The sequence below is a fragment of the Melanerpes formicivorus genome, unplaced genomic scaffold (assembly GCF_026170545.1).
Source record: "Melanerpes formicivorus ecotype bairdi unplaced genomic scaffold, bMelFor1.0.p_v2 SCAF_74, whole genome shotgun sequence".
NCBI classification, from domain to species: domain Eukaryota; kingdom Metazoa; phylum Chordata; class Aves; order Piciformes; family Picidae; genus Melanerpes; species Melanerpes formicivorus.
In genome coordinates this window covers 1,872,331-1,899,725 of record NW_027142426.1, presented here as the reverse complement: position 1 = coordinate 1,899,725, position 27,395 = coordinate 1,872,331, and the positions used below count along the sequence as shown (strand labels likewise).

At 45.0% G+C, this 27,395-nt stretch overlaps 1 protein-coding gene across 3 annotated transcripts in view; it reads right to left on the bottom strand.

Moving 5' to 3' along the window:
- Positions 1-27,395, bottom strand: part of FLNB (filamin B) — a 75,100-nt gene that overhangs the window by 14,977 nt on the left and 32,728 nt on the right. For 2 of the 3 annotated variants that reach the window (XM_068163743.1, XM_068163745.1), the window contains exons 8-34: positions 27,192-27,389; positions 25,361-25,498; positions 24,050-24,176; positions 23,351-23,487; positions 22,816-23,009; positions 22,349-22,462; positions 21,683-21,826; positions 21,221-21,344; positions 20,796-20,956; positions 19,594-19,684; positions 19,188-19,357; positions 16,797-16,914; positions 16,047-16,309; positions 14,838-15,435; positions 14,450-14,623; positions 13,905-14,067; positions 13,358-13,518; positions 12,040-12,207; positions 10,411-10,534; positions 10,034-10,190; positions 8,274-8,463; positions 6,191-6,438; positions 4,373-4,447; positions 3,554-3,656; positions 2,533-2,673; positions 642-770; positions 6-179 (exon numbers count right to left, since the gene is read on the bottom strand). In XM_068163743.1, coding sequence (XP_068019844.1) covers positions 6-179; positions 642-770; positions 2,533-2,673; positions 3,554-3,656; positions 4,373-4,447; positions 6,191-6,438; positions 8,274-8,463; positions 10,034-10,190; positions 10,411-10,534; positions 12,040-12,207; positions 13,358-13,518; positions 13,905-14,067; positions 14,450-14,623; positions 14,838-15,435; positions 16,047-16,309; positions 16,797-16,914; positions 19,188-19,357; positions 19,594-19,684; positions 20,796-20,956; positions 21,221-21,344; positions 21,683-21,826; positions 22,349-22,462; positions 22,816-23,009; positions 23,351-23,487; positions 24,050-24,176; positions 25,361-25,498; positions 27,192-27,389 — 4,584 coding nt within the window. The remainder of the gene's footprint in view (positions 1-5; positions 180-641; positions 771-2,532; positions 2,674-3,553; positions 3,657-4,372; positions 4,448-6,190; positions 6,439-8,273; positions 8,464-10,033; positions 10,191-10,410; positions 10,535-12,039; positions 12,208-13,357; positions 13,519-13,904; positions 14,068-14,449; positions 14,624-14,837; positions 15,436-16,046; positions 16,310-16,796; positions 16,915-19,187; positions 19,358-19,593; positions 19,685-20,795; positions 20,957-21,220; positions 21,345-21,682; positions 21,827-22,348; positions 22,463-22,815; positions 23,010-23,350; positions 23,488-24,049; positions 24,177-25,360; positions 25,499-27,191; positions 27,390-27,395) is intronic. The other variant, XM_068163744.1, reaches the window with a different exon arrangement.

The following is a 27,395-nucleotide window of genomic DNA, read 5'->3' as shown; positions in this document are numbered from 1 at the left end:
CATACCTGTGATCTTGGCTGTGAATGGACTGCCTGGAATGTGTTTGTCATTGTACTTGACCAGGATGCTGTAGTTTCCAGGCAGAGTAGGCAGGTATGTGACTGTGCACGTCCCATCTTTGTTATCAATGCAGCTGATCTCTGCTTTTGAGGGTCCTTCAATAGCCAAGTCCAGCCCACCTAGGAAACAAGGAGAACAGCACTTTGTAAATCTTCATGCACAGCAAGTCCATAGAGGAAGATCCAGTACTTGGTACTGAAAATGGAGCTTCAATGGATATTTTCAAAGGACAGTAGCAAAAGGAGCTCAGGCCCATCCACTAAGACCACAACTCTATTTAATCTGTTAGATTTACCTAAGAGTGATTCCTCCTCCAGTTATCTCCTAGATCTAAGGTGCCTCCAGTTTAGTTTTAGTTAAATAAATCACTTGCAGCCTGTAACACAAGGTACATCTACTGCTCTCAGGAAGGGGTAATAAACCAAGTCTTACTGCAAGTAGCAGTCTGATATTCACAAAAGTCAGTTGTATCACACCAGAAATTCATAGTGGGACAGATGAATGCAAATTAAGGCTGATGCAGATCACACTTCCAAGAAGTTCCTAGGTTAGGACAGGATGGATTTAAAGAACAGACTTACCCTCTCCTGCATCCTCTGTGACAATGGTGAAAGTTGCTGGTTTATTTGCAACCCCATAAATGAGACCAGGCCCATAAGCTGACACACTGCCACTGTTTGGATAATTCACATAGAACTGCAGAGGGCTCTCTAAAGGAAAATTAACAAGAGAAGCACTTTTAAGGATCAGTGGCCTGGACGACAAGAATAAAATGCACAACAAGCTCCTCCAAGCCAATGGGATTGACAGCCATGTTCTTCACAGCTTTGTCACCAGGTATTTGAAGAATCCTTATGTGACTATAAGGCACTTAAACTGATTAAGCCTCCCCTTTCATCTTCAAAAGATACTTCTTCACAATTTGTTCCACTTTCAGTCATGACAAAGTCAATGTTACTCAAATTACCAGATATCAGCTTCAATGAGGTTGTAAAGAGTCTTATGCATTACAAGTTTATTTTTAGCATATTAAATCAGGACACAACTTGGAAGCAGCCTTTCAGCTCAGGCACAGATCATGAATTTGGTAGCTCAGAATTAGGAACTAGCACAACACATTGGCTGACTCAATGAACCTGGACTAGCAAATCTGAAATCTATCCAAGAAACACATTTGTCAGCCTCAGATTAGCTAAACTGGTGCACAAGAACAAAAAGAACAGTAACCAACAGCCAATAATGGTTTCCAAAAAAAAGGCACAGATAGCTCTCAAGTCCAAAGCTAGATCAGGAGGAAGTTTTACACAGAGAGAGTGATTGCCCACTGGAATGGGCTGCCTGGGGAGGTGGTGGAACCGCCATCACTGGAGGTGTTCAGGAGGAGACTTGACAGGGTGCATGGTTGCATGGGTTAGTTGATTAGGTGGTGTTGGATGATAGGTTGGACGCGATGGTCTTGAAAGTCTCTTCCAACCTGGGTCTATTCTATTCTATTCTATCTTGCAGCTGAGACCAGAGCAAGCTTGATTCACAATAGCCTTCAAGAAGAAAGCATTACAGCACACCCATCCTTCTGCTCAGGTGCAGGGTAACAGTCTTACGGAACCACCATATCTGCCCATTTGGCACTTAGGTCAGTGCTACATCCATACAAGTCATGAAGATACTGAAGTCACACCACACACTGAGCTCCCTACTTCAGCCAAAGCTTTCCTGTGTCTTACACCAACAGGACCAGCAACCCAGTGAAGGTTTTGTCTTATGTCTACAGATTCTTCTACAGATCTGTCTGGTTTTGCTCCAGCTCCACACAGCCAGCACACTGGCTGGGAGAACCTCAGGGCAGCCCCAGCCTCCAGGCAAGGGAGAGCTTTGTCTAGGGAGCTGCAGGAGCTGGTGAAGTAAGGACAATGAATAGAAGAAAAAGGGAATGAAAGGCAGTGGTTTCTGTTTGTTAAGCAGCAGTCAGGAAGAAAGTAAAATTACAGCATAATGTGCATGTGCATTTTATTTTGTTGCAATGAGATGGAAAGAGTAACTATAGTGTTTTAGCCATTGAGTCCTCCCCACAATGCAGAGATTTTTATGCCAATGCCATTTTGAAAATAAATGTGTACTGTAACCACTAGTTTACTTGAGCACCATGGTAGTAAATTTCAGCCTGAAAAAAAATGGCAGTTTGAAAATTGTACGTTTCTTCTTCATAATAAGATGCCACAAAAGCCAGATCCCAAAACCAAAATCCATTTTAAGCCTGGCTGGTACTATTAAACCACAATGGAAGCTCACATATGCCAGCACTTACTTCTTTGCTTTAGTTTCCTTCTGGACTGCTTACAGATAAACTGCTGCTAAATGGCAAGAGGTCCTGAGCAGCTCTTACTGCAGTGTATACAACTATGCTTCACAGATAGCAAAAGCATCAGCAGGGTGCTGCACTCGGATTTGTGTCACCCAGTTTGTCAGACTCACCTGGGATGTGCTTTCCCATATATTTGATGTGCATTTCATGCAGCCCAACCTCAGTAGGAGCATATCTCACTGTCACCGTGCCATCTTTGTTATCCACAATATCAGGCGTATCAGTCTTTCCAGAGGGCATGAGCACTTCACCTACAAAAAGCCACCCAAGAGTTACAGGGGGAGAAGCTGCCTGCTCCCCCTCTCCCACTCACAGGGAATTGTCTAGCCATTTCCATTTCAAACAAGAATTTAAAATTGTTAAACTCCTTACCCACAGGCACAAATAGGAGACTAATGGGAACACTAACCAGACATGTTTTCTACTTAAGCTACAAGAATACCACACAGCAGTAGACATCTGGCAAACAGTCCTGTGACCTTACAAACTCCACAGGAAGGACTGTTTGCTTCAGCCACTGAAATTTCCGCGGCAAGCCCCAGGAAAAGCACCTCATTGCAAGACAATCCCTCTCCTGCAGCTCTTTGGAAAAGGAAAGATTGACTGACCCCTCAACAGGGACAGACCAGGGCTTGGGGTGAGACTGCTGAGCTAGAGAGCAGGAAGGGACATAGTCTGTTATGTTCAGGAGCTTAGTGCATCTAGGATGTTGCTGGGGAGATGCTTTCAGCTGCCAGACCTGGGGAAGAAGGGTTGCCTGCTTTGGTGAAAGAATGTGATAGGAATGCATGATTAGACTGTTCTGCAGCATCTGTACAATGTAAATAATGGTGTTTATCAAGGATGCATGTACCTGCTCCAGAGGTGAAGAGTACCAACAGTGGGGTAGCTCATAGCCTAACTGAGCAGCACCAAGAATCTCTTTACTTAACTCAAACCATCAGCAGGGTGTAGCCTACTCATCCTCAGCGGGCACCACTTCATGTCAAATTAAACAACTAAGTTGCTAGCAGGATACAATCCTCCCCCCCACACACTGTGGTCTAGACCACCCAGACTGTTAGCTGCAAACAGAAAAACATGCTAACAAAAAGCAAAGCCTCCCCAAAAGGCCACACACACTCCAGGTACCTGTTATTTCTCCTTTCCTTACAGCAAAAGGGATAACCATATCGAAGGGCCTGAACCCCATGCCATTCATGTCTCCAACTGGGACATAAGCTTCTTCCGTGACCTAAAGGAAGCAGAAGATTGGGACATTTGAAAAAGGATATCAGACCCAAATGAGCACTGAGCAATGCCATTGTGAGCAAAAGCAGAAGAGAGCGGGTGGTGATTATTGCAGCCAGCCACAGGACTGGGCTCAACCAGAGCAGCATCTGGCTGAGCTCTCCTCAGTAACACCACCACACCACAGAGCAGAGTGAATCACACACGGTGCGAATGGAAGACATGCTGGAAAAAAAAGAGATAAAAATGGAACACAAAGGGATGGAAGACAATGTAGCACACACAAGACCCAAAGTGGCTCCATCTGAAAGGATTTAGTTGCTTAAGGCCTGGAAGAGAAAGTGATTTCTGAGTGGGGCAGAGTGGTTGCGACATAAAATGGATGAAAGGAACGGATTTCACAATGTGACACTGGACTCGAGACACTGTGTGTTTTACTGAGAAAAAGCCATGTGCTCAGGTTGCTTTTGCCAACAGCAGACATTGAAGAAGTAGAAGCTGTAGGTGTAATGATCCTCCTCATGTTTAAATGAGAGTTTATTTGAAGACTCCCTTCAAGCAGCAAAGTGAAAACAAGGTCTGGATCCCAAGAGTAATTGATCAAACAGAAAGAATGAACACAGTGACCAGAGCAATTCAAGCAGTCCCAAGAAGCAGGATGTCATCTGAAATGGAACACAGATGGGAGAAAAACAGCTGAAAAATGTAAAAATTGTGTACCCAAGGGCGAAATCCAGGGGGGGAGGTGCCCACTGGCTCCTGCGACCGCACGGTGACATCATCTGCATCTACAGCCTGGGCAGGGGTAAAGGCAGGTTAGGTGGTGGTCTGTCACAGAAGTGTTCCCACCTTTCACAGTACAGAACATTGAGCTCCTTTCAGCTCCTCAACACCTTCCTCCCAACATGCAGCCCTCCCAGTCTTCTCACTGCCACAAGGATGTGGATTCAACTGGGGAGCTGGGAAACTGTCTGTATAAACAGGCATTGGACACAGCGGGAAGCCACCAGTAACCCAGCAAAGGGACAAAGCCAGAACATGCCGCTGCTGGGAGCCTGGGAGGGAAGCTGAAAGCAGTGCCCAAACACTGCTGGAATCAAATTTCAGAGTTGCTTTTTATGGGACTGTGGTAGGGAAAGAACTGAAAGATTTTAACCTAAGATGCATGTCCCCAAGAACTGTGCAACATGGTGCACAAACTGGGAGGCTGGGGAGTCTGCTGCCGTGGGAAGGCTGCTCCCAGCTCATGCCCTTGGGTGAATGACCCAGCCCACATCCACTCATAGCTGCAAAGCCATTCTTCTGATTCATAGCTGGGATGGAGTCGTCAAGACACCAAATGCGTTTTCCCCTGGCGCAGCCTCCCTTCCCACCAGGCATGCCAAGAGGATGACTTGCAAATTCCCATCTCCCCCACTTAACCCAACAAGGGCAGCCAGGACTCACATTCATGAACACAGCTCCATTGGGCTCAGCCACCCTAGCTTGTCCTGCCCTTCTACGTACGGCACATCACCCTAACAAAATAACCTACTCAGAACATACGCATGGAAAGACTCTGCTAAGGAAACCAATGAGAAAACAGGAATACTGCTGCTGCACTGTTCTCCATCCCCAGCTGAGACACTCAAGTCAAACACCTACTGCATCAGTCAGCTGTGAAGTGGGAATTTTGGCTGGCCAGGAGCAGGCTCCCTAACCTCAAGAGACATTTCCTGTGGTGAGCTTTGAGCAGCAACCAAGAAAGTCAGTTTCCTCATGAAAAACTTCAGAGACATTGGCAGTGATCTGCCGGTGTGGCAGGTAGGAAAAAACAGTGTGCCTGGTCCCAAGGAGACACCCATATATTCCAAACAGACTCAGCACAAGCATGGCCATGTGGTTTAACAGACCAAGATACAGAGGCCACCTCACTAAAGATTACAAGGCCAAAACTTGTTTTGCTAACACAGAACTGATCTTCACATGAAAGGCTTCTGTGAGCCTCGAGAGGCGCCTTCTCTGCTCCTCAGGGAGGCTGGATTTCTGTTTGCTTTTTAAACCTGAACATGCTGAAGTACTGCATGTTGAACATAATTAGGAGGGGGAATTTGGCTATAACAGTTTAACTAGCACTTGCAAATCATAACAGCCTCCCTCCCTGGGATCTGTCAGCAGACTGTTCCTTATTTTGGGGTCAACATTACAGAGAGTGAGAGATGGATGGACAAGTCAGAGCAGTGTATCTGATAACAGCTGAAGTAATTAGCCATAGAGGCTGATTGCAACTACCCTTACATCATTTATAAAAAGAACTAATGGTCAGGAAATGCAAAGTTCAGAGACGCCAAGTCTTCATCCTCCAATGGCTTCTATCCCACTTCACTTAACTGTGCTGCCGGCTCAAAATAAGGTTTGCAAGCAACAAGGATTCATTAGCTCCTGCTAGTTTAGTACATGACTAAACAAACATTGACACAAAGAGTTAACCTATCACTCGATAGAAATGTGGTAACAGGAATCTGAGTGGGAGGCATTTTGGGAGCAGAGCTGGCTTACCATGACGGTGAAAGGACTGTTGGGAATGTCCACCCCACCAAAGCGAACATAAATCACATAGGTTCCTGGTTTGGCGGCGGTGTAGAAGATATCGTAAGTCCCATCCTCGTTCTCAACAACATCTGCTTCAGCTTCTGTCCCGTCTGGGGTCAGGACAGTGCACGTCACTTTTCCCTTCCCTGCTGATTTGGCATCTACCACAAAACCAACCTCCTCACCGGTCTTCACAGTGGGTGCAATTCCAGGACCTGCAAGGCAATTTTCATTACAGAACGCATTCAGAGAGCAGTTTTCCCAGGCAGGCTGACTGCAAGGGGCCTGGGAAGCCCAGCAACAAAACACCTGTCCCAGGAACCCACAGAAGTGATTTTTGGGAGCTGATGTACAATAAAAGGACATTTGTAGTGTTGGACAGCATAGTGGCAAAAGCTGACAAGCAGCTTTCCTCCTCTGCAATCAGAAAGGCTGAATGAGAACAGAGGGGAAGAGCAGCTAAGTTTGAAGCAACGACGCCTTAGCCCATGCTCTTATTGTCCTCCTTCACCAGAATCAAAAGCACTACCTTCTGCCCTGGCCAAGGACTCTGCTGTCACTACTTTAATATAAACCTCCCTGTGAGAGTACTTACAAAAGGGCACAGTAGCAACCACAGCTGCTTCCTCATACATTTCCCACACATGATTTCCCACCATTCCACCACACCCCAAAAGAAAAAAATTGGGAAACAATGCCCAAATTGTAGCAATTTGATCCAGCCTCAAGAACAGTGTGTTTAAATGAGAACTATTAAGTCACATTTGAAGTACATACTTAATGCTCTCGGTTTTGACCAGCACTTATTACACCAGGTAAAAGGCTCATTTTCAAGTGGCAATGAACCTGCTGTTTTAATAGCTTGACAGTATTCCAGCTCCTACTCCTATAGTGATTGTATTTCAGCTTTACAGCAGTCAGGCACTTCTCAGAAAGGGGAAATTTAAGCTAGCATCTGACAATCACCATCAGTTATTTTACTAGTCAATGACTTGAGTTACTTGCAACAGTATCAAATTCAGCCATTAAGGCCCTTTCTAAACAAATTCTGAAGCAAAGGGGATACTGCCACTCTGTTTTCCATTGTGCCAGAATATATTTCTGCTTTATGCAGGCTTGAAAGCAGCCAGCTGATGAAAAGGCACCAGGTATGCTCCAGCTGCACAACGGCAAGTCAGCATGGTGCCCAGATAATCTCACAGGTCTACAACCACAGACTGTTTCCCTGTTCAATTCGGACTTGCCTAATTTATTACTTGAAATCTCACAGGATTTAATATTCAGTGGCATTCTTGTAACTAGTTCCTGGTCACCTCTGCTCCCTGCCACAGCCTCTGGCTGGTTAGGAGGTAGCAGAGTGCCATGGTGGCCAGTTGAAAGCTGCATGATTATCACCCATCCTGAGAACAGGTAAGGGTTGAGGCTGTAAGTGTGCTCCTACAGCAACAAATTTTGAGACCTTCCCCCTACACCACGGCACTGATTTTTGAGGTAATAATGTTTGAGTTGCAGTAACATCTTGTCTTTAGGATATCTCTGTCCATACACACCTCCCCAAAGTCTATTCAGAGCCTGGCCAGCCAGCCAGAAAAGTAGAAGAATTTTTCACCAGTAACACCCAACCTGAACAGGCTTTGCTGATGTAGAAACACACAGCCAGCTATTTGCATCCTCATAATTAATTCTGTTCTTGGTTGGAAAGAAAACCCTCCTGCAACACTTGCAGTGCAAGACACATGATGCAGTGAACGTGGGCTGATGCATTATTTTTTATAGCAACCTCACTGCAGTTCTCAGCAGGATTTACCTAGACTATAGTAAGTATGAGATTCCAGTTTTATCTGGCTGTTCATAACAGCCCAGACAATTTGAGAGGTTTTGCTAGAGACTGCAAGAGATTCCTCCCTTATCTTTAGGAAAATCCCTCTGGTAAGAGCTGTCAGATTACACATCTCCAGAGTCTGCTATATCCACTACATCAACTGTACCATTCTCAGAAGGCAGCTTCACACCAAGTACAAACAGCAGCAACAGAGGAGCCAGAATTCACCTGTGGCCAAACACTTGCTGGCATCCCCAGCTGGAGAAGCCCGGATCCGATAGGGAGAGGATGGGATATCATCTCCACCATACTTCACACCAATCGTGTAGCGGCCGGTTTTGTCAGGAACATAGGTGACTGTGTAAGTGCCATCCTTGTTGTCATGAATGTCCACTCTCTTGGGTTTGCCCTCCTGGTCCTGAGGAAAATGCAAACCAGAAGATTTAGGCATTATGAAGTTAGTTACAAATGTCTTCAGTCAGTCTCAGACAGATACAGAACTGCAGTTTTTTGAGGGTTAACTATATTTCACGCAGGAAGTAGTACCAGGAACAGACTATTAGGAAAAAGAAGGTACCAGACCAGTCTAGAAAAATCAAAGTGATAATTACCCTTTAAGAAAGTTTATAAAATGCAGCAAGCCATTTTAATGAACCTTATATTAATTGTAAGAAGTTTTAGATTTTATTCTCTTATTGATGCTGGAAATGAAGAATGCTTCAAGTCCCTGTGGTACAGATCAGGAGCCAGACTGTGCAGCTCTGTCCTGACAAAGCACTGGGCAGCTCTGACCAGCTGCTCCCTGAAAGGGCAGACTCCTGTAATGCTTCCCCCAGCCTTAGACATCACCACTCTGGGATGAGGCATCCAAGTCCTGATACTGCTACACTGAATGCAAGAGTTAGCAACACAAACAATACAGATCTGAACTTCAACATCATGCTTTCCTGACTACAGCCAAGATCAGCACTACTCATACTGTTTCAAACAGAGCTACTCCCAGCCTCAGCTTTCAGTGCTACTCATCAACTGCAAAGCATGAAGCATTTTAGGAAGTCTTCCAGGCCTGTTTACAGGCATGTTGACCCCATTCTGTATCTTACAACTTCACAATGTCTGAGGTACAACATAAGCTGCAAAGGACTTGAGATTATAGGTAGAGCACCAAAGAGTTTAATTTCTTACAGGAAAGCTCATGAAACACTTGACATGCAACAGCTCAGAACAAGACACAAACAAATACTGTGAGGAGGATCACCTATGCACTCCCACCAATGCAGGCCTTGTGGAATTAGAACTTCACAGCTATGGACAGGTTAGCAGCTCTGGTAAGCATTTTGGATCCTTTAAGAGCACATCTGCATGCCAGAATAAGGGCAACTGCTTTGCTGCATACGAGCAGACCACAGGACATCAGGGGAGCAAGAATGCAGAAGGACAAGTACAACCAGCCATACCATGACCTAGGCATGCCAGAGCTGAGAAATGTGCTTTATGGCCTACTATCCAGAGACTTTCTTCCTGAGGCCACAGTCAAGGCACCAAGAATTTCAGGAAGGGCCAAACAAAAGCATTCCTCAAATATCTCCTTAAGCAGATTATGACTTTTGGCAACCGTAGGGAGATTTCTTTGTCAAGTTATCATTGTGCAACGCTCAGTGTGGATGTTATCTCATGGCCTTGCTGAACTACACTGCTAGACAGCTGTCTCCATTTCAAATTCCAGCATTTTGATAATCTTATAAGAAAATATCTGATGTGGGGCACTTGTGGAGTCTAAGGTTAGGCAAATATAGCATGGGTGATGACCCAGCATCATCAAGAGCCCCACAGAGTGCAAGACTCTCCTGTATTGGACCTTACAGTCAAGCCCTGGGTCCAGGCCAGTGGGTATACCAGAATACAGCTGTGGACTCTTCTGATGGGACACATTCGCACCCACCCAGCACAACGTGTTTCCACTCTGGTTTGGTTTTGTAGTTACTTACAGTGATCTGCACAGCCAGAAGTCCCTGCCCAGCATCCTTAGCATCCACAGCAAACTCCACAGGCAGGCTGGCTGGTATGCCATAGGAACTGAGACCTGGTCCACTTGCTGTCACTTTACTGGCATCATATGTAGGAAGCACCTTCACCTTGAAGGGACTTAAAGAGAAACCAATTATTGCACCCTCCTCTTAAGTCAATAGCTCATAGCTACTGCAGTACATGCTCAGCCTACCACTGAACTCCAAAGTCATGCAAAGAGCTGCACTGGTTCAGCAGAAAGGACTACAGTTAGCTCTTCAACAGAGTTTGTGTTCTGGGAGAGCACAATCAAGTTGTTAAATTTGTAGTTCCTCTATGCTTATCTTCATCACCTTACCTGCGAGGAATCTCTTCATCAGCATATTTGACAGAGATCATATAGGGTCCCTCCTGAGTAGGGGTGTAGACTACTGTGTGGGTGCCATCTCCATTGTCTACTATGTCGACAGGCTCCACAACTCCTAAAAAGGCAAGAGCAGGATATTTTCTCATCTGTACCATTAGAACTCAGTTGTACACCAGCCATTTGCTGCATGACGCACAACTCATACAGTTTGCAACAGGCTAAATTTCAAATTCATTGTTTTGAATGAAGGCAAAGGGTGTGGATCAGTGATCAGTCTTATTTTGTACTTAAAAGCCATTGACTTCAGATTAGTTATCCACTGCTCTCTGGGCTCCCATCTTCCCATTATAAACAAAAGCTTCACGTGATAATACTGGAGAAAAATCTGCTTTTCTGTACAGCCCAGGTCAAGAGCAATTGCTCAAAACACACTGAAGATCGTTCAAGAAAGAAAATGAGTAATGGTGATCACTGCCTGAACTGCCATTGACAAGATTACACACTGTTACTGGGATTTACTGCACAGAACTGAGCCCTAAAGCCAGCTGGCATGTAGCATTCACCAACCGAGTCTTTCACAATCAGGTATTTGGAAAGGCAGGTTCACTGCCTGGGCAGGAAAGTCCTGCAAGCTGCCAAAGCTCTATGACAGCAAGATCAATTATTTCCATTTGCATTAAGCTAAATCTACAGCAGATTGCATGACACATCAGTTCAGATCAACACACAAAGCAGTCCACAATTACAAGTTGGCTCTAAAACACAAGGTGGATTAGCAGTAAAGCAAGAGCAGAGGAAATGTATAGTTGCCATGCAAAGCCTAAAAGCAACAGGCCTGGTTCCCTTTCCCTCATCCAGATGATTCTTGCTGTTGTGAACTGGATTTCCAAGAGCTAAGATTGCCAAGTAGTTTGGAGTGCAAACCCATCTCAGTGTCACCCCCTGAGTCACCTTTAAAGAAATCCGAAACGGCTTTCACTGGGGAGCGCCATCCCTGGGAATCCGTCTCGTCTACTAAAATTAAAGAAGGGTTACCTGAAGGGCACCTGCTCCAGCATGACCTGACACTCAACTGGGGAAGCAGCTCTTGCCTCCTAGCAAGGCCAGACTTGCAGTCATAAGGTACTTGCTGCCAAGATACTGTGGCACTGAGACACAGCTTCCTGGGCTAATGCAAACATCACTAGCACCATGACTTGAGGGCCTTGCTGCTCTCTAGGGACTGCTGAAGGGTTCCGCCATGTTTCAGACTCCTGCAACCCAGTGACAGGGGTTTCCCAAGTAAGCACTCATGTGTGAGACTTTGGATTTAGTTTTTGATATCTAGATCTAAGGCACAATTGTTCACCAGTGGTGGTTACTAATGTCAGTTCTCACAGCTCTGCAGACTAGGATAAAGCCAAAGACACTGCCCAAAGCAGGACTGTCTAGGACACAGCCTTTCTCCTTTTACAGCATGACACATGGGTCAGTTGTCAAGATGCATATGCCATATGAACAGGAACAGAGGAAAATGCTCATTCAGGTGGTATTACCACCTTTGCAAGCAGAGCCATGAGTACCTTACCCATCCAAATGCAGAGATGGGAGCACAGCTGGATGGATTATTTTGGTTCTTACCTCTGGGTCCTGACACCACCACCTCGAGGGGTGCTACTCCTGCCTTGCTGGTATCTACGGTGAAGGACTGCGGGATTTTGGCTCGAATGGCTGTTCCCAGACCTGGTCCTGCTATTTTCACCTTGCTGGGATCCACAACATCCTTCACAGGAACCTTGAAAGGACTGCCTAGAAGTTAGCACAGCAAATGTTAAACACCACAGTAAAGTTACAGAACAACAAAAGGTCTTTTCCTTGGGCTTTTTTATTACTGTCCCTTAATCTCAGGCAGGAATGCCAACCCCACTACTTTGCTTCTGCGAAAGACAGAAATGTAATGGCGGTGCTTCTACATCACCACTGTCTAGTCAATGATTCATTTGTGGCCTGTTTCTCACACTTCAGGAAAAGAGCATGAAAGAAACTAGAAGTGCAAATGAAGCATCAACACAGGCATTGGTTTCCTTCACATTTTACTAAATTCAGTATGCTGATAAATGAGATGAGACCAAGAGGAAAGAATGGGCTCACTCACAAAGTCTAGGAAAGAAGACCCAGTATGACAGCATCTAAGTACCTCAACATTGCAGCAAAATGTATCTGGCATTCAGGAGCATTTAATCTTTGACATCAAGGAGAATATCCTTTTAAGCATGAACTGCTGGCTGTCATACATATCTGGCACCTACTTCACTTAGCTTAACAACCAGTGCAGATGCATACACAGGCAAAGGTCTGATTTAGCAAATGGTCACTGCAGAAGGCACAGCAGACAAAATATGCAGTGTTTTATAGAATCCCCATGATAAGATTTGGGTGGGTTGGATTGGTTGATGGGTTGGACATGATGATCTTGAAGGTCTCTTCCAACCCGTTTGGTTTATTCTAAATAAAGGTTTTATTCTAAATAAAGATCACCCATTAGACCACGTTACTGGAGAAGTCTTGGATGCATACACATACAAAAGGGTTATTTTCTTGACCTAATGTATTATGTACCACTTACACATAAACCACTTATTTACCCATCGGTACCTACTCTCTTGTTCCCCTGTATGGGTGCTACAGCCTTGATGAGGCTCTTCCACATCCCCACAGAAGCTACTTCATAAACAAGAAGAAACTGCAGGCCTTCCTCAAAACTACCACATCACAGCACAAAGCATTCCACACTTCCACGCTGGGTATACGCAACAAATGCCATCACTGTTTCTGCTTGAATTCCCCAGAAAAGCAGGCAGCCAAAACCTCAACTTTGCCTTCACACAAGTGAGATGCAGCCAAGGTATCAAGTTCAACACCTTCCCTCTTCTGAAAGCCACAAAGCAAGAGTACTTACCAGGAACATGCTCTCCCCCATATGTGATGTTAACATCATAGTCTCCTGGAACATAAGGAACGTACTCGGCACTGCAGCTCCCATCCTTGTTATCTTTACAGCTAATTTTAGACTCTGAAGGTCCTTCAACAGTTATTCCAAGGCCACCAATGCCTGCCCCTCTGCAAGAGAAGCCACACATTGTAAGAATCATCTGCTTCAAACAACAGCTTTGTTGCCTTCACATGCTCTGGCTCCATTTTTGTCCCACTGAAAACACAGGATCTTCCGATATCCAGTCCTCAGGGTGCTCTGGCATGCAAAGCCACTCAGCATAACCTTACTTGCATTTTTATCCTCAATTGCTATCAACCTCTAATCTCTACAGAGCGAAGTCCTCAGTAAGGCATGAGGTAGCACACAGTAATCTGAAATGCACAGCTTGGCTTTCCAATTTTTAGAAATACTTCAAATTTTATAAATATTTGTACTGTGTTGAGCATGCTGCATCACGCAGCCCACTGCACTCCCTCAGGTACTTCCTTATGGATCAAGGAGGCTCAGTTACCTGGTGACAACTGAAAACGCATTTGGCTGATTTGTGAAAGCTTCTTTGAGTCCAGGTCCTTGTGCCTTCACACGCGATGGATGGCAGCCCTCTGTCACATTCACTCTGAAGGGACTGTTTGGCACAGGGACGCCGTCATACGTTACGCTGACAGTGTGGGGGCCTGTTTGGAATAGGAAAACACGTCCCAAATTCCATAAATATTTTTATCACTTAACATGACTTCTACAAGATGATACAGACCTAAATATCAGTATACTAGTAAGAGCCACCTCCTGTATTTCACAAGACTTCACTAGTTTCTAACCACGATGCCATCTACAGACTTTTCTTCTGAAGCCAAGTTACCAGATTAGTCAGTTCAGGTTAAAATACAGCTACTTCCTACAGAATTACCTCCTCTGCTGTCAAAAATCTTGCTAAGATGCCAGCAAGTTCCTGGCAGACCTCAGCAGTTTGCCAAATACAGTGTAAGAGCAGCTGCTTTGCTCTGTTTTCCCTTCTCAAGTGAAAAAAAAAGGGCACACAAAAGCCCCAGAGGTTACCCTTTTCAAATGGCGTGTACTCCACTGAATAGGTTCCATCGGCATTGTCTTGGATGAGACAGTCAGCAGGGGAGCCAGACGGGCTCGTGACCTGAGTCCTGATGTGGTCACCACCAGCCTTTGTTAGAGGTCGAGCGTCGACAGTGAACTCAGCTGTAGCTTCTCGGAAGACATCTGCAGGATACATTTTGAAGAGTCACTTCAAGAACTGCAAGTATTTCCGATGACAAAACATTTTGTGAAGCAGCACGATAAACAACTCATTTGGGAACATACCGCAACACCCCTGTTCAAGGGTCACCATGGAAACATGCAAGGCTATTACAGCTTTCAATGCTCAGAATACAGGACCACAAGTCCTACAAACTCTGGTAACATTTATCCTCACCTTTCCCTTCCACTCCTGGCCCAAACACTTTAACTCTGCTTGTGTCCACAGCTGGATCCACTTTGACTCGGGCTGGAAATTTAGGCACTTGTTCTCCTCCGTATCTCATCTTGATGGTGTACATGCCAGCTGAGAGCGGCACGTATGTCACGACATAAGTCCCGTCCTTGTTATCGTCGATCTGGATCTCAGCTTTGGAACCAGTATCCGACACCATGTCCACCCGCAGGTCCCCAGGACCTGCCTCTGTGCAGTCGACATTCAGCAGCCCTGCCTCACCCACTTTACCACGTTCCAGACCTGGGCCTGTGGCAACGACTTTAGAGACATCAAATGGCATTTCTATGTCTGCCTTAAATGGTGAACCAGGAATGTGAACTTCTTCAAAGAGGATGTTTACAAAATACTCTCCAGGCTTTGTAGGGAGGTAGGAGACAGAGCAAGTTCCATCACCATTGTCCGAGCATTCAATTTTAGCTTCACATGGACCTTCTACTGTCAAACCCAAACCTCCAGTTCCTGCCCCTTTGGTATCTATCGTGAATTGGGCTGGTTTTCCAACAAGGCCCCCTCGAAGACCTGGACCGTGAGCTTTTACCTAGAAGAGAACATACAGTTGAGATAAACTCACTTTTTTTCATGTTATTGCCAGCACAAACTACCTAGTCAGACTTGTTTGTATGTGGGACTCAATTAACAAGCTCTTAAAAATACACAGAACGCCATGTCTCCTGAGCTGCTCCCCTTGCTTTCACTGGAAAGTTGGCATCTCTCCTCCACAGAAATTTCCAAGCAGGGATATTCATACCCTCATTATAGCTGTTCATATATAGCCACGGGATATAAGAAGTAGAAATACTACAATATTTGGTGGCTGTACATAAGTTTTTCCTGAAATCCCTTTCTTCAGAAAGAAGTGTCTCAATTAATATAGTTGACATGTTCATGAGGCCAACTTCTACTAAATTAGGAGCAATGCTTGTATTTGCTACGGTGTGCAGGATGTTTGCAGTACTGTTAGTTCAGGGTTACAGAATGACTTCAATGAGTCATGAAGCCTCCCAAAAGGAACAACTCAGCACTCTGAGTAAGGTTGTTCCTATGTTCCTGGGTCTGGTTTGGCCAAAACCAGAGCCAAGTCTCATGCAATAGTCCACAATTCAGTTTTCAGGCATCAGTTGCTATTACAACCTTAAATCATTCGCTTACCTTGGAAGGGTCTGGAGGTAGTGTGGCCTCTACAGTAAAGGGGCTTCCTGGAATTGGGTTGCCATCATAACTCACATCCACCACATACAATCCTTCTTCCCTTGGGATGTACTTTGCAGTGCTGCACTCTTTACCCAGAACTGGTTCCACCAGACATGGCACAGCTTTTCTCATAGGACTGGAAATATTAACATCCAGTTTACCCTGCCCACCAGCTCCTTTGGTGTCAATTACAAACTCCTGATCCTTCCCTACTTCTACTCCTGAAAAAGACAAAACCCATATTACTACATTAAGTACTCAACATCAGACAGTGTCCAAGAAATAGCTCACGCACACGCCACCATGGAAGCAATCAGTGAAGCAGCCCTGCCTGGTCTGCATCCCTCTGCAAGCAAAAAAACCCAACCAAATCTGCAAACCAGTATGAAAAAAACCACCAGGTGCTTTGGTTAGTTAGAGCTACAAAGCTATGGCACTAAACAAGCCTGTAAGACATGGCATGACAGTATCAAAGGCAATTAAGTTTCACAGCCCTAAGCTCTTCCACTTCTAGAAAACAAAGTCTTGAAGAGGAATAGCTAAGTCAAAGTGGTCAAGCTATAAAGCTGGAATTGTTTGATGCCTAACCATAACATTAAAAAAATTGTTCTGCCCATTTCTGTTCCATCAGGACACGTTAGCCATTACCCAGATTCAGGAGACATTTCAGAGGCAGTCTATGGGGGCTTCCAGCCCAAAGGTACTTACTGTTTTCAAGTCCGTTGAGTTTAACTTTGCTTAGGTCCAGCGGAGCAGCAACACCAACAGTGAAAGGGCTTTTAGGAATGGGATCACCACCATAAGTTACCAAAATCTTCATTGGACCCTGGTTGGAGAATTCACTAGTTAGCTCAGCTCCCCACTGCATAAGGATGCACTACCATCCAAACAGTACATAACCACTTCATCTGATCCATTTTAGCTGACCACAGACAAACTTAGTAGTTCATGGACTCCGAAGCTCTCATCCCATTGCAGCCTTTCACAGCATTACAGAGTTTTTATTTAATGCAAGAAGACAGAAAAAGACAGTTCTTGCCAATGTTTAATTAAGACTATATTCAAGTTGCCTGGCAAAACCTCCATCTCAGGCTTACTTCCACCCTTCCAGTGCTCAGGCTTGATGGCTCAATGTCCCAGCGCTCCAGACCAGGTATCCCCTTCCACTGCATGAAGAGGCCAGGCCAAAGCCAAGCCTGCAAAGGGGCCTTATTATTACAGCATCTGAAATACCAAGGTTTTAAGCTCCACAAGTCAGAAAGATTAATACTCCTGTGTATTTTGGCTGTAATACTGCACAGCCATGGCAAGCTCCAGCCCACAATGTGTGCTCCTTTTATTCTCTCCTACCACAGTCCATATTTTAGCTATATTCACTGTTTGCTTACTTTTCATTCTTGGCCAGCTCAGCTCCCAAGTGAAATAATCATGGATGTTTCACACAAGCTAGTGAATAGCTTCCATGATTATTCTTGGTTGTTTTTAGAAAACACACACACGGGTAGCTGTAGCAACACCGCGAGATAGATAAGGCTGAGTAAACAGCACTAAACCAAGGCTCCTCTGCTGCTGACGTGGTCCCTCAGGAATTTAACTACCTCGCCTGTCCTCCCCCCACTCTGAAGAGTCCAGAGTTTCATTTGTAAACCGCTGCTTATGAAACAGAGAAAGACAAGGTCCACAAACGACCTGCACGCTTATAGACACGAAGGACCATAAGGCCACTTGAATTACTGTGCAGCCTATTTTCATCTCTTTCTAACAATTGCTTTCCTGCCACTGCTATCTGGGAGTATCTCCTCTAAGTCTACAGCGCCACTATGACTCAAGGTACTCCTCCAGGCAAGAGACCTAGTTTGGGAGTCCTGGCTTGTTTCACCACCGCTTCTCAGCAAAGCAGCAATCTGGTACTACTCACACACACGCATGCAGAGTTCAGATGACTTTGCTTCTGCATACCAACCCTGGCTGAACAAGCCAAAGCTTCTCCAAACAGGCATGCCAGCCACATCCTGAGATCATGCAACTGCTTTATCTGAAAACAAACACTAGTTCTACAGTACTTCCAAGAATGCTAATCCACCACCATCAGACCATTAATGCTGCAGTTCTCCATATCAATCCATTTTTGTACAGCTACGTTCAAGGAAGTTAGTGCAGATGACTGAGTAGCTCATGTCTGTTTAGCAGCAAAACATTGATCACAGTATCACAGTATAACTAAGGTTGGAAATGACCTCGAGGATCATGAAGTCCAACCTGTCAACACAGACTCCATGACTAGACCATGGCACCAAGTGCCACGTCCAATCTCCTCTTGATCTCAACACTACAGCACCTACATCTTCAGAAATACATGAGATTCCTGTGTTCTGGCATTAATGGCCCTTTGCAAACACACAAGCACAGCACGAGGGAACACACTTCTAGCTATTAAATAGCTGAAAGTGGAAGCTGCTAATGGTATTGCTGGGAAGATCTGTCTGTGATCCAAAGCAAGTTAGACTGAATCTTTTCCTAATACAAGGGCAAACCTCAAATACACACAAATACTTGGATGCATTTAATCTGCAGCCCAGCTTCCCTCATCAGCAACAACGTGTTTGCTTTTCTCCTAGGGAGCTGCTGTACCATCACCCAAACACTGTGCTCCTTGTCCCTGCTCTGGTTTGCCCTACAGCTCCTTCAACAACAGCAGCTTGCTGAGAGATGGTGCACTACAGACCCAACTTGGCAGGACTGTGGTAGCCCACAGCAACTGGTGCAGCAGCCAGCTCTGTTTCAGACCCCAAGAAGGATTGCCACCTTCCCTCTGACTGATAAGGTGCAGAATGACAACATGCACTACACACTACTGCTTCACAATCTCACTTGTTCCCAGAAAAGAAAACAGTGACAAGCTATCAATAACTACACCAGAAAACTGTATTACTGCTTTCCAGCTCCAACTGCCCTATAGGCTTTAGAGATCCTGGGGAACAGGACACTCTGCTAAGTTTATCTGCTCATTCCTTTGTGCATGGGTATGAAAAAGGGACATCACAGTAATAAGGCATCATGAGCTGTTCACTCTTGTATTTCTACAGGGTTTGGACCTACCTGCTGTGCTGGAGTGTATCTAACAGTGTGGGAATAATCATAGTTGTCAATGATATCCAGATCGGCCACTGCCTCTCCTGGCATCGGGCTGCTGAACTGCACATCCAGCGGTGCTTTTCCAGCTCCCTTGGTGAACACAGTGAAGTGTGTGGGCTTGCCATTTTCCACACCTGAAGAAAAAATGTGAATTGTAATTTATGCTGAGCTTGTACACAAACTCTTCCCAGAAAGCATGCAGTACCTATAAAGCCCAGCCAAGCAAAATGCCAAGGGAAAAGAGTCATTCCCAATTGTCTGGCAGTCCCCATCCCCACTGTATCCAGCACTGCATCACTGCATCCCAGCAATGCTCAGGCTACCCTGAAAGAGCCCCTCCCAGTCCACACCATCTCAACAGAGTTCTCACCAGTTTTGTTCAGCCCAGGTCCTTCAGCTTTCACTTTGCTGGCATCATGCGAGGGATCCACTTTAACTCTGAATGGGCTGGTAGGAATTTCCTTCAATAGAAACAAAGCTCTAAATATCACCTGCCAAAACTACATCACTAGCCAAAACTACACAGTCATTTTAAGATACTACTTCAACTCCATCATCATCTTGAGTATGTTTGACCTCACTTAAATGTTCTGATACTAGCCAATAAGGCAGAGCAAAGTCTAGGACAAAGTTACCAGCTGGAGCGTTTACAGAGTCCTCTCCTCCATCTTTCTTTTTAAAGGAAAGGTTTTTTCCTGTGTTCCTTGGAGAGCCACTTAGGTTTTAATATCCTTTAGAAAGCAGCTTTGCCCTATCACTGAGACCACAATCATTATGCCACCCTGTGACCATTGTAGGCTGTGCCTTTAAGAACGGGACAGTGCTGGAACACTCTAGCTGAATATTTTGAAAACAAAGATAGGTCTAAATGAATTTCATTGGTAAATTGGTAGAATGCAACTTTAAGCTTTAGTTCAGTTTGAGTCTCACACTGTTCCAGTCTGTTCTGCCTTTCCAGCCTGTCTGCTTCTGAGCAACTAGCCAGAATGACTTTGAATAACAGATAAGAACTAATCCCTAATGCGCTTTGGGACCTAACAAAATTTCATCCTTATTAATTACATTTTCTCTCTCTCTAGCCCTTTTTGGGAAAAAAGGGAGGTAGGGGGAGAGAGGGGGAGAGAGGGGGTACAGAGGGGGAACCCTCCTCTGTCCAGAGGAGGGAGTTTTGTTCTGATTATTTTTCTTTTCTGTGTATTTCTGTAGTATATTGTGTATATATATAACCTGCATTTCATCTTGCTTGTGAATACAGCTCTACCCTTTGATTCTCCGATTAAGTCAGCCGTGGTTTCTTTCTTTGTGGGGGAGGGAGAGCTGGGCCTTCTCTCACCACCGCATACCCCAACACATCACATGCTTGAACTTCAGTGCTACTAGCCAACTACTCTCACTTCTGTAAGTGATTGGAAGGTACACAATTGTTTTCATAACAGTGACCAGACAAAGTGCATGTGAGCTGAAATGGAAGCAGCCCTCTATAAACTGTCACAGCCAGTGGTGAACTGGCACACACTTGGTGATCAAAGAGCAGACTACAAAACATCAGGCTGTAAAAGAAAGGCTACCAACCTCTCCTGCAAAAAGCACTTTAATAGTGTAGCGCCCAGCAGCAGGTGGTGCATACTTCACTGTGAACGTATCATTAGCATTGTGGATTATGTTGAAATCGATGTCCTCTTCCTCGTCGCTGACCACACGAGCATCACACTTAATTCCAACACTGACATCACCTAGGAGAAGCAGATGGAGGCTTTGCTGTCTGGATGGTACAGACATTGCTAGCTAGCCAGCCAAGCATGTTCCTGTTTGCAGCAGTTGTTCAATTCACCACATCAACTGATCTAACAGATCACATCACAATTCACTGCAGTGCTGCTCTTCCCAAAGTTTTTCCACAAAACAAGGAAAAACCAGCATGAAACTGTACATAAGGCCCCAATCCCTTTCGTGACCCAAGGCTCTGATACCACAGCAATAGCCCAGCCTGCCTTTACCTTCTCCCGCATCTGTGCAGTCAACAGTGAAGTGTGTGGGCTCATTTGCTTTCAGGCCAGTTCTCTCCACGCCAGGTCCAAAAACTTTCACTTTCTGAGGATGACTCCCTTGACCTATAAGGACCTACATGGATTCACAAAAGCCAGAATCATACATGTCCTGCTTGAGAGCAGTCAAGTCAGAGCATTGCTGGGACAGAGGCTACAGCAAAACGGTACCAAAGTAGGAGTGAATTGCCCTGACTCTCCAAGGCTGTAGCTGGACTGATAGGAGACCTCTGACATGTGAGCTTACAAGAACAAAGGTTTTTTCAAGTAGATAAGTTCTGTAAATAATTGAAAAAAGCAGAAGGACACACCTCCTTCACAGCAGGGTTTTATCATGTTAATTGTAATTACATGTAGTTGTGAGCATGAATGTCCTACTTGACTAGAATGAGTAACATCCATCTCTGTACTTACCCTAAATGGACTATTAGGCACATTGGCTCCTCCCCAGACAACAGAAATTGTATGTTTGATTGGTTTAACTGGCACATAGGAACAGGCAAACACACCATCAGGCTTGCTCTTGATCTGGATATCAATAGGGTTTCCTTCTCCATCCTAAAAAAGCAGCAGTACAAGCACAAGATTCAGGTACTTTAAAGATGTTTGTGTAGTCTGAACACTCCAACATGGTTCCAAAATGTGGGGTTGTTTTTTTTCCCAGAACTGCAGCTCAGAAATATTGAAGGAATATGCAAATTATAGCCTTATAAAAGTGTTTCTCATCTAACACTTGCTCATTCCTAACACCATCCTACAACACATATTTTAACAAGTTCTCCTGAAATTCACAGGCTCATAGACACTTTAGGTGCATCCAAATCACAATTCTAGGAAACTACAGTTTGCTGAGCTGAGGAGTCTCCAGGTATGGAAGCAAAGCCTTGCTATTTCATTCGCCAGGGAGAAGTCACTTTGTATTGAGCTGGGTTTGTTGCCTGACTACATTACACAGAGCTCTGGGAGAATTACACATGCCCAGAATGGGTGTGCAAGTGCACAGAAATACTTCAGGCATTTTTATTTACAGTATTAAAGCCCCACTGCTGAAGTTTCACATAGCTGCCTTTGGCATTTTACCTGTGCATACATCTTCAGAGGTGCTTTCCCAGCATCCTTCGTTTCAACAGTGAACTCAGCAGGATTGTTCACTATACAGCCAGTCCCCTCCAAGCCTGGGCCATAAGCCTTCACCTAAACAAAATAAAAATCCACCACACCAAAAGTCTTAGCTTGCAGTTCAAAAAGGCAAATAAAACTAAGCAATTAATTTCTAAAGACCTTCCCCTCCTCACAAAACCCAAGAAGCACAGGATACAAGTAGAGGCTAGCGCTGGAGTTGAGAATCCAGATTAATTCAGCAGGTTTTCATTATATTAAATCAAAACCACACCAGTGTTATTAGAAAAAGCTGAGTAATATCTGGCTGGAGCACAGCAAATTCAGAGCTTTAAGTGAAGGCAGCTTAAAAGCCAAGCTGCCTTCAGAAACATCTCTACTGTAGTTACATCAAAGATGCACTATGCCATGGGTGAACTCTTACACACCTTATCTGGGTTGAAGTCTCCTGAAGCTGGTCGGATGAAGGCCATGTAAGGGCTATCTTTTATGTCCTCATCATCGCACATGATGTGCACAGCATATTCACCAGGCTCTTTGGGCCAATACTTCACATCACATGAGCCATCATTCTTGTCATCACACTCAATTTTAGCCTGAGAAGGGCCTTCTATTGCAAAGCCTGAAAAATTGACAAGTAGGTTCCTTGTGTTAGGTTTGTGGCAGTTGCTAATTTGACACCACTTCCCCAAGCTGCTTTATATTAGCACTAACCATGTGTTCAGCATCACAGGAGATAATCCATCACTCTCTTCTGGATCTCATCCCACAAAACCACAGAGTAACACTCTACCTCACACACATTCATGTCCCTAGAACTTGCCTTTGATAGACTAAGCTTGTGTATAGACCGAAACATCTTCTAGACATGGTTTTGGTTTTGACTCCTGGGAAACTTGTTTCTCTTGAGTTTGTTGCTAGCACTGCAATATATAAATATCGCAGGCAAAGTAAGTAACGTACCAAGAGAGCCAACTTCTGTGCCAATGGACTCTACTACAAAGTCAGCTGATTTGCCCACAATCCCCTCATGCAGTCCTGGCCCCCAGGCTCGCACTTTCTGGGGACCTGCTTCATGACCCACTTGAACTTCAAAGGGGCTACAAGAAAAAAAACAAAGCACAGGATTAGAAATGAGGACAAATACAGCACCCATCTTCTTCCCCTGGCATTTTAATGAGGCTTTACATTGGATTTCCCAAATTAATAGATTCTATCATGCAGTGGCACAGTGCCCAGCAGACTGTCCTTCTAGCTGAGAGGTCAGCCAGTCCATCATGTGCATCATTCTTGCACCACAGACCCTGAGTGTCAAATGCTTGGCTTGCACCACTTGCTGTAGCCCTGGACACCACTACAATAAAAGATCCCTTTAAAACCACACAGTAAAGTCCAAGCTGCGTGATCTATCAAGTGTTTTGTACTCATCATTTTGGGTTTGGCAAGACTGATGCGAATCACCCCACAAAGCTTTCCCAACATAAGCAGTCGCATCCCTAAAACACGCTGCAGATAAACTGACACAGCAAATGCTTGTCACTAACTTCAAACCCATAGAGGTTCTTCAAAGGTCAGCGTTGCTTTAAAAGCCCACCAACCACACAACACACCAAAGAGCACAGAAACTCAAAGAAAGCCAAAAAAAAGCTCCTTCTCACTCACCTTTTGGGGATGTTGTGCCCACCCCATGTAATCATGACAACATACTTTCCCGGGGTAGCTGGATAGTATTCAAATGCATATACACCATCCATAAAGCCTTTTTGTTTCACCAGCTCCTCCAAGCCCTCTGTTGAAAGATCAGTACAGTATTAAACTTAACAGCTTCCATCCTGCTTTCAATTACTCAGACAAGTTCATGTTTTCTCATATTTATTTTAGCTTGCAAGAAAAAAATTTCTTCCACCAGAAAAAAAAAAGGTGAGTTTATAAGGGAAGTCAGTTCTAGTTGCCCTCTAGGACAAAGACAGCAAACACTTCCAGAAGAAATACAGCAGAAAGTATTTAAAGTTACCAGACTTAATGGGTTCCCTTGTGTTTTATTTTCTTAGTCTGCAGTATGATGCATGTCATATGTTAAAACAAAAAAGCTTAACATTTGTCAGACTTTGCAACCACAAGTATGCAGGGAATGCCTACTTTTCGTTTTCTTCACGATGAAGAATGTAGGGAGAAAAGCTTAATACGCTAAAATTCACATCGATACGTCTGCTGCTTTTTCCCCCCCGCAACGGCATTAAGCCACACAGTCAGAGCAGTGTGCCTGTGGAGGAGGTGAAGGCAATACAATGCACCTTTTAATACCATCTCAGTCAGGGGGAGGTGGCTGGCTCTCAAGTCCCACACAAGCAAAGCAGCTCCCCAAAGCAGCAGCACAGGCACTGCTGCTGGCAGACTCAAGAGCCCAGTGCATAAGCCAGCGCCTGCTGGCACTCTCACCATCCTAGCCTGCCACTGTCCAGGCAGAGGGCCGCATCCAGAGCTCAGGACACAGATCCTAGCAGAAGGTCTCCATGTCAGCCTACAGCTTCCCTTGACCCTCTCTTCCCCTGTTCATGTGCAAATTCTGCATGAGATGCTCAGAGCCACACTCAGCTTTGAGAGCAGGATTTCCACCCTGCCAGAGACCCTGGAGCATGACTTGCTCTGACAGATCAGATGAAGACGTAATGCAAACCCATAAAGCTTGAAAGCCAAGACAGGCAGACACATGGATTTTCTTGGTTTTGCTGACTGATGTACATTAAAATGGAGACTCTTAAATCCAGACATAGTTTTACCCACCCCTGCAGATCAAAACCTTCACACTAGACATGAAGTACCAGAAAAATGCTTCTGAAGTTTGGCTTTTAATGCCAATACAGAACCCATCAGTTCCATCAGGCCACCATCTCCTTACTGCTCTTAGGTACCAGTTTGCTTCTCCCATTTCTCCAAAACACAACCACAGCACAGATTCACCCAAACACTTACTCGGTCCCTTTATGGTCACTCCGAGGTCTCCGCTCCCTGCTGCTCTCGTATCCACCTTGAAGTCAGCTGTCTCCCTAATGCGGACCCCCTTGGGCTGCAGGCCTCTACCAGTGGCACGGCAGGCATTTGGATTGCAGGCTGCAAGGCAATTTCAGGCATCAATACAGTCTTTGACTCTCCACACACTTGCAGCTCAGCCAGCCTGCAACAACCTTCAGTTCAATGTTGACTTGGGGCAACCTCAGCTTAGCTTTCAGCTCCAGTTTTAACGTTATAGCATTCAGGCAGGCAGAAAGGAATCTGCCCAGCCACTGTCTCCATCCCATGGCTTTTAGGCAATAGTATTGGTTGCAGCCAGGCAAAACTGACTCCTGCAATGGCCATTTGTTTGAAGTAAAGCAAACACTGAGGCCTTGTTGCTTTCCAATTTGATGCTAGTTATCAACATAAAACTTTTGCACTGTTATCATGAACAGGTATTCACCATGCTAGGCACAATCAGCTAGATACCTTTCACACTGAGAGGCACACTGCAGCATGGGGTGAAGTTTCCTTTTGCAGATAAGCTCCAGTAAACTATTACTGTGCTGTTCTTTCAGAAGCATGTGACTGGAATAACTGCTATTAACAAAGCTCATTTCTGCACGTGCTTCTTTAAAAGATGTCATGTCAAAACTCCCTGCTTGCCACAAGTCACATTTTCAGAAGGCATCAAGCCTTCTGTAGACCAAAGCAGCCATGGGTAGGGGCAGTAGGCTACATATGGCTGAGCTCAAGCTTACACTTGACCAGTTCACTTCAAGTGCTTCTCCAGGCCTGCAGAGTGGCTACACAAATAAGTGTCACGCACTTATGAACAGTTTTCATTACACAAGTCTCAGCTATCATGTGGTCTTCAACTCAAAAAGACCTGAAGGGTTTCAAGAGACTTAAAAACAATCACAGCTTCTCAGTAGTGTAAGCCCAACATGCATTTCCCCAAAATACATCGTGCTTACAGCAGGGGCACAGGTCTGCCAAGTTGCTCATTAAGTATTCACTTGTTTCAAGAGCTTACAAGTTTTACCCTCACCCTGCAGCAGCCATCATTGCTCCACACTCTGCACTGGATGGTGTAAGCAAAGATCACATGCCAACTGCTAGCTCTGGAAGCTTGGTGGGAGCATACAAATGTGGAGTGGGAACAGCTCACAGAGCTCTTACACAACTGTTCAGGCAGCTTGTGGTTAAGCCAGTTTCACTCACAGGGGCACACTGCTTCAGCTCACTTTTAACTTTCTTCCCCAAACCCAACAAAACCAAAACCCTTTCGGCCAGGACAAGCTGCAGGCTAGAAGCTTACAAAAAGCAAACACAACAGAGCACCCTGCACACCTCTTACCAACTACGAAGCCATTAGCAGTGAAGTCCAAAATTCCACAAATGTAGGGTAGCTCAGGAGAGATGAGCAGAGATCTAAAAGCATAGGAGCACGTAAGGATGGAACAGAAAGCAAGTTAGGTGTCAGTTCAGGAGGAAAACAGCAAATATAGTCATTTGAGGAACAGAGGTGGAAAACAGCAAGACACTGCATAGCTGCACAAAATACTTCCAAAAATATAAAGGGCAGCTTATTCAGGGGTCTAGGCAGAAAGGAAACTCTAGCAACAAAAGCTGTAATACTGTTAGAGAGCACTGTTTCACCCTGTGAATACCCAGGTGACCCACTGAATCAGGTCCAAGATGTTGAAAGGTATAGAAAATGTCCGAGGCAAGATTCAAGCATATTATGTGATCAGATCCAAAGAGAAAAGTGGCCATTCACATGTAGGTGCAGTTTGAAGATGCATACCCTCTCCAACAAGAACAGTGCAAGGAGTTTTGGGAATCGCCTCTGCAGCAAAGGTCACTTTGACGACGTGAGGACCAGCTTGAACAGGTTTGTATGTGCAACGGTACACTTGGTTGCCTTTGTCTTCTATTACAACTTCAGCAAGGCTTCTCCCCTGAGGATCTTCCACTTCCACATTCACGTCACCCACACCGGCGCCTGCAA